We start from the raw sequence: 12,072 nt of genomic DNA, 5'->3' as shown, positions 1-12,072 counted from the left end.
GCCTGGGCTTTTGACCTGGGGGCCCCGGGGAAGAGGCATGACCACCCTGTGGAAGAGGGAGAGCACAGCAGTGGCTCTCTGCAAAGCAACACTCTGGCGGGTTTTGGGGGGGAGGGAGTTGGGAGGCTCCCCCCTGAATATTTCTTCAGAGTTGACCCAAGATGGACCAACGGATGTGAGCAAAAGGGTCAACAGTAGCCAGGGCGGGGCGGCGGTGGGGGGGACGCCACGGATCTGAGCCCTGGTTTTCTCATCTGTAAAATGGGGACCCACCGCCAGCCTTGTGCTGTTGTTCTAAGGGATCAATAGATAATTTATATAAACTGTAAAGTGGTGGGTGAAGTGGGTGTTGGGGGGACAAAGAGCAAGCCAAAGGGAGGAGCTATGAAGGAATCCGGGTCTTATTAAGTACCTACTATGTACCGGTCTTTGCATACGTTACAATCGTTATGCCATTTAATCAGGTCAGTGTTTGGCAGATGAGGAACTGAGGCCGGGACAGGCGAATGCCATGCCCAAGGGCACACAGTGGGGGGTGGCAGAGCCCAGGTGGAACCAGCTCTGCTTCCAACACCAATGACTGCTCTTTGTACCAGACCCTAAAGCCCTCCCTTCCTTTAACCCTTGCGGAACCTCAAACTGAACTCCCCCCTGAGGACGGTCAGTACAGGGAATACTCGCATTTCGTCTCTCTCTACCTTCTATTTCCCGTCACCAGAGCGCAAATTAAGCTCCCTGGGAACGTGGGCACCTATGGAAGAAGCCACCTCCTCGTCCAAGTTTTTCACGTTCGAGAGAGAGAGTACAAGAGGTGCACTGAGACCGACAGCCAGTGGGATTCTACCTCCTGGAGAAAGGAACAGACCGGAAGGAGGGAAGGACACTGGAAGGAAAGCAGAGGACCTGGCCCAGTTACGGTTGGTGGCCCTTCTCTTTTCTCTGCTTGTCTGTGTTTCCTGAGTTTTCCACCTGGAACTACCGTATTCTGTTTGCAATTCTGTCTCCCGGAAGGGAGGCGGCAAAGCTCAACAGCAACAACAAAAACAAACAAAGCCACCAACTGCACACCCAGGCTCGACACTCCCACCTGTGACGGGCCTATGGGCATTTGTTTCCAACAAATTGCTGGATGCGGTTACAGTATCTGAGTTTTTGTTTTGAAGGCATCCCTAAGGGGAAGGCATGTGCCTCCGTGCTTAGTTACCTGTTGAAAGAATCAAGGAACAAATGAACGAGGGTCTCTTCAGGAGGCAGGGAACCTGTCCCTCCCTCCAGCCCCCATCATCCCATCCCGAATGGCTCTTGTCAGCCTTGGCTCATTCGGCTTAAATTACAACGGGTCACACTCAAGGTCGGCTTCCCAACTGGGCTAAGCTCTTTCTAGAAAGACAGTCTCCTGTGCCTCCCAGTTAGAAGGACACAGGGCACGTTACCTTATGGTGGGGACGGGGTTCTCCGGCTCGCCTGCAGTGAGAGCAGCCTCCAGAGACAGAGTCCCCAGGCTGGCCCGGCTGCCCTTCCGGGGAGACTCTCGGAACAAGCCGGCACTGGGGTCCTCATCGGAGGAGTTGTCGTCGAAGGAGCCCAGGATAAAGTTGGTCATCAGCTGCCTCTTGATGTGCTCCTGCTTCTCGTCTTTCTTGGAGAGGGGTCTGGCTCGCTGGCCCTGGGGCTTGGCTGGAGACGACGGGCCATCGGTATCTGGGGTCTTCAGGTCTGCGGTCCCTGTTGCATTGGCTTGGGGCGCTGGGGAGGTGTCATCAGAGGAAAGGGGGTCTCCTGGGGGATTCTGGCGTAGGGGTGGCCCGGAAGTTCTTTGCTGATCGGTATCGTCGGCACCTCTGTGGGAGGCTGGCTCAGCCCGGTTAGGAGTCTCTGGCAGAGGGCCGTTGTTATCATTTTTCTGCGGCGGCTCCCCTGAGCTGTCTGAGGCTGGAAAAGGCGCTTGGCTTGGGCTACAGCTCCCTTCGGGTGTGCTCTTGGTGACTTGCTTGGAGTCTGTCATTTCCCCCCAGAATTTTAACCAGGAGAAGGTCAAGCAGGAGAAAATCAAACAAGATAGAAAAAGAAGCAAGGTCATTCAGAAAATCTGTAGGGGAAAAAAGGAAAGGCATTTTAGAGTCTACATAATGGAGTTATTCCCACCCTAAAGGGGCACGCGGGGCAAGGGGCAAGCTAGGGTTCTGTGGGTTCAGCTGGCCGTGCCAGAGAGGAAAGGCAGTGGACAGAGTGGTTCTGCGAAGAGCACGCTCTGTGGTCCTAGGCACGTTCCTGAACGCCTCTGGATGTTCGTTTCTCACCTCTCATTTAGGGACACTAACACATGCTCACCGTAAATCATCAACATGCACATAAGAGATGAGTAGATCATGCCTGTTATGAATCCCGTTACAGATTCCTAAGACCCAAAAAGTTGAAGCAATCCAAATGTCCGTTACCTGAAGAATGGGTAAACAAAAAGTGATCCATCCATACAACGGAGTCTTATCTGGTCATAAAATAGGACTGAAGCACTGACACACGTTACAACACGGATGCATCTTGAAAACATTATGCCAGGCGCCAAAGACCACATTGTATGACGCCGTGTATCTGATACGCCCAGAACAGGCAAATTCATAGAGACAGAAAGCTGAGTGGTTGCCTAGGGCTAGTAGGATGGGGATAAAGGGTACAAGGGTTGTGTTTGGGGGGATGAAAATGTTCTAAAATTGACTGTAGTGAATGTACTTGGGGAATGTACTAGAAACCACGGAAGTATATAGGTTACATGAGTGAACCAAATGGCATAAGAATTATCTCTCAATAAAGCTGTTACCTAGAAAGAAAAGAGAAGACTCTACATATTCCAATTCGTAGATGTAAAGGGACTGTCGCCATTATCTTATCATCACCACCGCCATCATCGTTGTATTACTGTCACAATCCTCATCATGGTTCTGGAAGGGGGAAGGGCACTTTGCCTTATTTTCTTCCTAGCGCTAGTACGCCCGGGATGGAGTGTGCTTAGAACCAAATGAAAACCCAGCAAGACCGAAGAGAGTCTGTTCTGTTCCAGGGTCTAAAACAGTGTCCGGTAAACAGGGAGAGCTTAACAAGAGACAAAAAGTCATTTTGCCGAACGCATGAATTCAGATATTCTGATTTCTAACCCATGCCTCTTCCCTCCACGCTAACTCTGCCCTATTAGTGGAGTCGATCATTGCGATTTGAAGTAAAGATTGTTAAAAAGCAAACAAACAAAAATACGACCTGAACGTGTTGAAATTTCGGAACCAATTTTGCCACAGGGAGACAGTAGAAGCATTTAGAAAAAAACAAAAAACAAAAAACAAAAAAACAGGACCACCAAGCTCAAACATATCAATATAGTACCTAAAAGGCTTTTGTCTTTTTATAATTCAACATTATGTTCTTAAGGGAAGTAGAAACGTTCTCAAGATTTCCCAGAACGGCACGACTCTGAGTACTTCTTGTGCACTTTGGGCAACAGAAACTGTTGAAATGTCATCAGGGTATTTTCCAGGTAATACACAGGGTCAGGAGGTTTTTTCCCTTTAAGGTCATCAAGTTTCTTTTTACAGAAAAGGCAGTCAAGGGTGGCTCAGCATCTATCAATGTAACAAACCACATCCATAGAACAGAGTGGAAACTCACAGGATGACCTCGATGAACACCAAAAAAAAAAAAAAAAAAAAAAAGCATTTGGCCAAAATCCAACACCCTTTCATGATTAAAAAAAAAAAAAAAAGTCAGAAAAGTAGGAATAGAAAGGAACTTGAATGCAATAAGGCACGTTATGAAAAACCTATAGCTAATATATAGTCAATGGTGAAAGACCAGAAGCTTTCTCCTGAAGATCAGGAACAAGGCAAGGGTGCCCACTTTTCACCTATTTCACCTATTTTGCTATTGTACTGGAGGTCCTAGCCAAAGCAATTAGACAAGAAGAAGAAATAAAAGCCATTCAAATGGAAAAGGAAGACCTGAAATCATTTCTAATCATAGACGGCATGATCCTATACAGGTTTCCCCGCTATCCAAAAGTAGAGAGGTTCCTCTGAAAACTTTCATAAGTTGAAATGGCGTAAAGCAAAGAAGCAATTACCATTAATTGATAAGAAAACACTTTTGAGCATTCCCAGACCCATAAAATAACCTCTCTTAGGCTTTTCTGGTAGCTGAGGACACATCTTGCTAATGGATACACAACATAAATCAAGACAAAACTCAGATGCTCACAGACACAGTTCAAAGCTATGGCGGCTTTGGTGCTGAGGTGCTGAGTGTAGTTCTCACCAAAGGAGCTTGGCTATTTTAACTTTTCCACTTTTCTCCTAAAAGCAAAAATCCTCTTCAGATTTCCTCCAGTTAGCAAAAACAGGTACTAGTGTAGGTCTTTCACAAAAACAAAGTGGCATAATGTGAACTTTCAAAAAGCAGGAGATGCCTGTGTATAGAAAATCCTGAAGAATCCACACACATGAGGCCCCTGGGTGGCTCAGTTGGTTGAGCAGCTGACTCTTGATTTTGGCTCGGGTCATAATGCCAGGGTTGTGGAATCGAGCCCTTCATCAGGCTCTCTGCTGAGCATGGAGCCTGCTTAAAATTCTCTCCCTTTCTCTCCTTCTCTCTCTCTCTCTCTCTCTCTCTCCCCTCTGCCCCTCTCCCCCACTTGCACTCTCTCTATACATGTAATTAAAAAAATTAAAAAGAAAAAAGAATCCACACACACACACACACACACACACACACAAAACCCTAATAGAAGTAATGAACAAATTAAGCACAATTGTAGGATACAGGATCAATATGCAAAAATTAATTGTGTTTCTTGCACCAACAATGGACAATTTGAAAAGGAAATTAAAAAAACAATTCCATTTACGGTAGCATCCAAAAGGATAAAATATCTAGGAATAAATTTAACCAAGGAGGTGAAAGATGTGTACAACGCTGGTGTATAAAACATTGCTGAAAGAAATTAAAGAAGATCTAAATAAATGTAAGACATCCCATGTTCATGGATTGGAAGATTGCCTACTGTTAAGATGGCCATACTACCTGAAACGATAAACAGATTCATATGCAGCTGCAAGGAGAACCAATAGCCAAAGCAATCTTAAAAAAGAACAAAGTTGGAGGACTCACACTTTCTGATTTCAAAGCTTACTGTAAAACTACGGTCAAAACAGTGTGGCACTGGCATAAAGAACAGGTATATAGATCAATGGATTAGAATCAAATGTCTCCAAATAAACCCATATACATCTATGGCCCATAGACTTTTTATGAAGATATCAAGACCATGCAATGTGGGGGGTGGGGGGATGCCTCGCTGGCTCAGTCAGAAGAGCATGAGACTCTTGATCTCAGGATCGTGAATTCAAGCCCCACGCTGGGTACAGAGATTACTAAAGAAAATAAACAAACTTGAAAAAAAAAAAAAAAAAAGACCATTCAAGGAGGAAAGAATAGTCTCTTCAACATATGGTTCTGAGACAACTGATTTCTACAAGCAATAGAATGAGGTTGGACTCTGTGGGGAATAAGCTTAGGGATTCCCCAGGCTTGCACCGATGGGTTAACAAGGCATAAAGAATTAGAAAGCCACAGATGCTCACACCCACGTTTGGGTAGACAAGATTAGTTAAATAGGTATAGAGAGGGTGGGGTAAAGGCCCCAACACAAAAGTATATGAGGTAAGTAAGATTAGGTATTCAGGGCAGATATGCCCCCCCAATTTAGTACTATAGCAGAAAGCTTCTTTCACAGGAAGGAAGAACCAAATTAGGTAAATAGGTAAATAGGGCTATAGACCACTGCGGGGTAAAGTTGCCCTGAACAACCATCTGCCTGGCTCCAGGATTTTGTTTTATATATTGACCCAAACCTCTAACACCGTATATCTTCAAAACCCTCTTTCCCTCACGCCCATGAGTTAATGTTCACAGATTTATTATCTCTTTGTGCACATCCATCATCACGTTTGTAAGCCTTCTGATCCTAATAAAAATGGAGCAAGGACCCTTAGTTGGGGCTCTTGTCTCCTCCCGGACATTAGCCATCTCTCGAATTTTAATCCTGCGTCCTGCTTTCTTGCTGGACAAGAAAGAACTCTAGACCCAGAGTCTACGACAGGACTCCTAACTCAGACCATATAAAAAAACTCAACTCAACATGAGTCAACAACCTAAATAGAACTAAAACCACAAAAAAATTTGGGGCACCTGGGTGGCTCAGTCGGTTGGGCGTCTGACTTCGGCTCAGGTCATGATCTCACAGTCCAAGGGTTTGAGCCCCTCGTCGGGCTCCGTGCTGACAGCTCAGAGCCTGGAGCCTGCTTCGGATTCTGTGTCTCCCTCTCTCTCTGCCCCTCCCCCGCTCAAGCTCTGTCTCTGTCTCTCTCAAAAATAAATAAACATTAAAAAAAATGGAAAAAAAAACACAAAAAATTTAAAAGAAAACATGGAAGCAAATCGTTGTGACCTTAGAATTGGCGATGGATTCTCAGATGTGACACCAGAAGCATGAGCATAAAAAAAAAAAAAGTAGATAAATTGGACCTCATTCAAATTAAACACTTTTATGCATCAAAGGGCACTACCAAGGAAGTGAAAAGACAGCCTACCGAAGGGGAGAAAATATTTGTAAATCACACATTTGCTAACAGTTTAGTATCCGGAACATATACAGAAGTCTTACAACTCAGCAACAAAAAGACCAACGAGCCGATTTAAAATTTTTTTGTTCTGTTTATTCATTTTTGAAAGACAGAGAGAGAGCAAAAGCAGGGGTGGGGCGGAGAGAAAGGGGGACACAGACACGGAAGCAGGCTCCAGGCACAGAGCCGTCGGCACCAGAGCCCGACGCGGGGCTCGAACTCACAAACCGCGAGATCGTGACCTGAGCCGAAGTCGGACGCTCCACTCACTGAGCCACCCAAGTGCCACCCCAGACAAGCTGATTTTAAAATGAGCCGAGGACACGAATGGACATTGCTCCAAAACAGATATACAAACGGCCGATAGCTCACGAAGAGATCCGACCTTAGTCGTTCCGGAAATGCAAATCAATATACTGCCATGTACCATTTCAGACCCACAAGGATGGCTGCAATCAGAGAGACAGAGAAGCAGGGAAGGAGGGAGGGGGGAAGGAAGGGGGGCGGAGGGAAGAAAACAGCAAGGGGCTGGTGAGCACGTGGAGAAACCGGAACCTCTGTCCGCTGCTGGGGGCACTGGGGAATGAATGGTGGGGCTGCCGTGCGGAACCGTTCGGTGGCTCCTCAAAAACTTGAACATGGAACTGCTCTCTGACCCAGGGCTTTCCCTCCCCAGACATAGCCCCACAAAAACTGAAAGCGGGGACTGAAACAAGCAGAGGTACACACCTGTTCACAGCAGCACCCAGCTTTCCGATGCCCTCGCCTTGCTCTCTCCCCCAAGGCTCCCCAACCGCGGCACTATTGGCTTCCGGGGCTGGAACGTTCCCTGTTCCGTGGTGGGGGCCGTCCTGGGCATCGTAGGGCGCACAGCCTTCACCCACTAGACGCCGGGAGCACCCCCTTCCCTCAGCTGCGACGATGCAAAATGTCTCCAGACGTCGCCAAACGTCTCAGGGGACAAAACTGCTCTCGGGTGACCACCACCGGGTCTCCAGACCCCCAGGTGTACTCCCTCCCTCCCTCCTGCTTCTCGATGGTGAGGTCCTTCTGGGGACTCCACTCTTGCACGTAGCAAGTTCTCGAGAAAAGTTTAAAAAGTGCAAGAAAGGTCAGAGTCCTGACATTGCTGGCTCGCGCATGCCCTTAGGACAGATTTAGAAATTAGTCACTGGCAGGGGACAGTACCAAAAATGTTGCAAAGGCTATTCTGGCTCCCTTAGCGAGCCCATTAGGTTAGAGTCCTACACCTTCCCCGGGCAGGAGAGCGTGACAGGGTGCGAGAGCCCACAGACCTCCAGCATGGAAACAAAGACAACACAGCATGGAAACGGCACCGACTGGTCTCTCCGGGCCAATTCGGCTGCCCTTGTAGACAGGGACGAACTGTCATTCATTTCGGGATCTTGGTGCCCAGCTTGGGACATGGCAGGTACCCCCAAGGCGTGTACAAAATGAACGATACCTGCACACACCCACACCGAGCACCCACTGATGGCTTGAGGCAAGCTGGAATTTGGATTTGGATTTGGACTTTGGAAATTTCCATCTTGGGACCTGTATCAGGGATGCGGGGATACAAGCAGTGTCTTTCCAGCGGCTCTTTTGCAAGAGTGTCAGGCCGGCGTCGGGCTCTTTGCCGGCAGCTCAGAGCCTGGAGCCTGCTTCCAATTCTGTGTCTCCCTCTCTCTCTGCCCCGCCCCTGACTGCTTTCTCTTGCTCTCTCTCTCCCTCTCTCAAACATAAACATTAAACATTTTTAATAAAATTTTTTTTAAATAAACAAATAAACATAATAGTACTTACACATATTACACCGTCACGAGTATAGGGTGCCTGCTAGCCTCAAACCTCAGAACAACTGTGATGGATATTATCATTGCTGTTGTCATCTTACTTCCATTTCACAGTTCAGTAAATGGGCTCAGAGAAGCTCAGGACCTTGACTTCACTCAAATCCGGCCCCCGCACCCAAACCTTTCACAGCGTCCTAGCATGAAAAGTGGACGTAGATAAATTCCCTAAAATGGACGGTGTTAACCCCCCAGCATGTGGACACCCGACTGTAAAACCAGACACCTGGCCGTGTCCCTGGAAGACGGGGCATCAGAGCGACATGTAAACTAACAATGCCAGACGTGCACAGTGGTCCAGGAGGAGCACTGCGCAGGTGGTTTGAGTCCATAGGCAGGAAAGGCCAGAGGAGTCCCCGCAGTGAAGCTCCGGGGCCCACGCCATGCCAAACTGTCGCCCTTCGCCGAAATCGCCCAGCTGACCCCGAAAACTGAGCACAGCCAGAGCTATTTTTATGTCTTGCAAAGCAAACCTTGCCAGGTGTCAGAGCAATCATGGGTCCAGCCACAACGAACGCAGGAAACCGCTCGGCACCTACAAGCACGGGGCAGCGACCAAATGAAGAGTGGAAGGGGGGTGGGGTGCGGGGTGGTCGGGATCTGTTTGCCCGCGGCTCCCCACCCCTGCAACACACACCCATCCCTGGCAAGGTCTGTGCGGGACCGAGGGGGGCAGGATGCCAGCGTGAGGACAGCAATTCTGTTCCACGCTCGGATTTTTCCTCCCGCCAAAAGGAAGAGCACCTGGGTGTTTGCTTCCACTTACCACCACGGTGGCCACGGCCGCCAGCTCCATTCTCATGTGGGTCCTGACAGGCGCCCACGGGGTGACTAAGGGAACCCGGCCCACAGGGTGTCACCTTTCAGCAAGAGGCTGGTGTCGTGCATCAGGCCATGGGGGAGGAGTTCAGACCCGCCGGTGCTCCAGCACGGGTGAGTTTTTACTCGAGTCAGCCATGCGGCACGCCCTCCTTTGTCCCCCACGGATCTAAGCCACTCGTGAAGGTCTGTCTGCGCTCAGGTCAGCCCTCCCCTGACTTGGACTCCGTTACTCGGGAGGCTGTCTACGCTCTCTGGGGCTGGCCAGCCCACAGGGCCACCTCCCCCGGCTTGCCACATTCCTGTACGTACTTAGGCTTATTTCACTGCTTGTACCATTGACCTCTGGCCCAAATCTGCATCTCTCGACTGTGTTTGAAACACTCCCCTAGTCAGAAGCACCTTCTGTGCCCATGTGCTCACCTGCGAGACGCTTTGCCCGGGTTTGGCCACGTTGGGACGGAAAGAGAAGCAGAGTGTCAGGACGAAGTGTGGGCAGCCAAGAACCCTCCAGCTGGCAGGCGGGCAGCCCGATGTCCTTTTGCTAAGGCAGAGGTCACGCAGGTGAGGGGAGCTGGCCGCGTGAGGCTGCCCCGGGCGTTCAAAGCTGACCGGCGGATACCTTAACCTGCACGCCAGCCTGCAGGAACGGGGGTGTCACGGGTCACCGTGCTCCCCCTAATCCACCTGCTCCACCCCACAGCCTGGGAGGGGACCCTTGGAGGTGAGCACGTCCTTATTAAGGAGTGTCCTTATTCTATAGATGAGCAGAGGTCGGAGGTCCCGCGTGAAATTAGCAACACGGCCATGATCAGCACTGCGGTCCCAGCTCCAGGCCAGGGCTCCTTCTACACCAACACATCATTCACGGCAAAACCCCACTGTCCTTGGGCACCTTGTTTGGTGCCCTGGTAGCTGACCTCAGCTCTGCCACCTACAAGCAGGGTGAGCCTTGGGCAATACTTAGGATCCTCATCTACAAAGTAGGGTAAGGACGTGCGTACCTCGCAAGACAGAGTGCCGAGAGTCCAAGGTGATCCCACGTGGGGAACTGAGCCAGTGCCGGATGCGATTCATCCCGACGACCGCCACGAATGACCGCACCGAGAGTCCAGGGCAGCACGAGTCACTGCGCAGCGGGACCCCGCCACCCACGGAGTGCTATCTCGGACAAATCACGTTCCCTCTCTGAACCTGAGGTTCCCCGTCTGGAAAAGCCTCGCCCACCTCAGAGGATTATTGGGAGGACCAACCAAGATCTGTTTAGTCACTAAACACAGCCCTCCCCTTCTTGGTGCGGCAAAATGCAAAGAATGAGGCAGGTGACCATGAGTGTCGTTTCAGCTGTGGGTCCTCCTCCACAAAGGCACACAAATGGACTCACATTTGTGTAACGGGGGCCAGTGTGCCGCGGGTCAGGCCTCGGGGCCACTCCCGGAGGACCGGCCGGCCCAGATGGGACAGGCAGACTCCTATGGGACAGTCCCAGGACTCACCAGCTCCTTAGCTCCAGCCCCAAGCTGCTTAGGGAGGTCACCGCAGGGCAGATGTTTTCCCAAAGGGCAGAAATCTGGGGCCTCGGCAGCCTAGGCCAGGGCTGAATTGACTTCTCGTCTGTTCCCTGATCCGATGGGGGATATTCCCGCGGATTCTGCGTGGTTTTGTTGTTGCTGTTTGAGAGGGGTCACATTTTATGTTATTTAGAAAGGGATTTTCTTTCTTCACTTGCTATCACAGGGGTTAAAGGAAGGAAGAAAGGAGATGTCAGAGAACGCTGTAGGGGATTGGAAGCGATTCCTAAGAAGTCACCGGGCATGTTTGTCTGTCACTGGAGTATAGGGAGCACGCAGTCCGTCACAGCCCGTGTGCTACGAGCTTCATACGTGTCGTCTCATCAGCCTCCCCCTGCAACCATCTGCAACAGGGTGCCCCTTCTTACTCCCCTCTGCAGGTGAGGGAACAGGCTCAGTCACCCCCGAGTTCACACGTGCAGGACCCAGGTGGCCTCCCTTGGAAGCCCACGCCCTTAATCCTCACATGTTCTTCCTGCCTGGGCAGGATTTCCCTCCGTAAGCCCTGAGAAAGGTCCCCCAAGTCAGCGGATCTGAGAGGTGACTGTCAGTGCTGCTTGGTTTCTTAGAGCTGTGAGCTAGTGTGTGAATCCTTGCGTCCACTGCCGAGGCACCAAAATGTAACCAGGAGCGAAGAACGGAACTGCTTCTCGGTGGTCTTGGGGTTCCTCTCCTAGGAAAGGCTTTGGGGGACACAGGAGAGTCCCACTCAAATAAAGTCTTTCAAATCAAGATCTCGCCGCTAGGATCCCAGCATCAGGAACAGCCCGATCTGGAAGGGAGTTTGAGAGAGAACTCCTTCCAGGGGTGGTGATGGGCACGAGGGACAGCTGAAAGACACATCTGCCCTGGGCCTTTGAGGAATCAATAGGAGTTCGCCAGGTTGCTACGGGGGGCAGGACGTCTCAAGCAGAGTCTGCCCTTGGCACTGTGCTAGATGGTGAATTAGCAACTATGCTGGCTACAGATGGGGACTCTGCCAAAAGGACTAAAAAAGGAACAGCAAGCAGCAAAATGTTCTATTATGAACACTTGGTTCATAATAAACAAATAGTAAACAAGAAAACAAAGGCCACTCCTTTGTTTTCGCATCTGACGATGTGTGACGGTGCAGGTGACAGCGGAGGAGGGGGCAACGCAAGGATATCACCTACCTCTGTGATT

At 50.0% G+C, this 12,072-nt stretch overlaps 1 protein-coding gene across 1 annotated transcript in view; it reads right to left on the bottom strand.

Moving 5' to 3' along the window:
- ACACB (acetyl-CoA carboxylase beta) overlaps nt 1–2,087 on the bottom strand; it is a 99,278-nt gene extending 97,191 nt beyond the window's left edge. The window contains exon 1 of the mRNA XM_042961550.1: nt 1,434–2,087. Within this exon, the coding sequence (XP_042817484.1) occupies nt 1,434–2,080 (647 nt within the window). The 5' untranslated portion in view covers nt 2,081–2,087. The remainder of the gene's footprint in view (nt 1–1,433) is intronic.
- Nucleotides 2,088–12,072: the final 9,985 nt, after the last annotated feature.

Source organism: Panthera tigris, chromosome D3, assembly GCF_018350195.1.
Source record: "Panthera tigris isolate Pti1 chromosome D3, P.tigris_Pti1_mat1.1, whole genome shotgun sequence".
Taxonomy (NCBI): Eukaryota; Metazoa; Chordata; class Mammalia; order Carnivora; family Felidae; genus Panthera; species Panthera tigris.
Note: the sequence above shows the minus strand (reverse complement) of the source record. Positions and strands in the feature narration are given on the sequence as shown.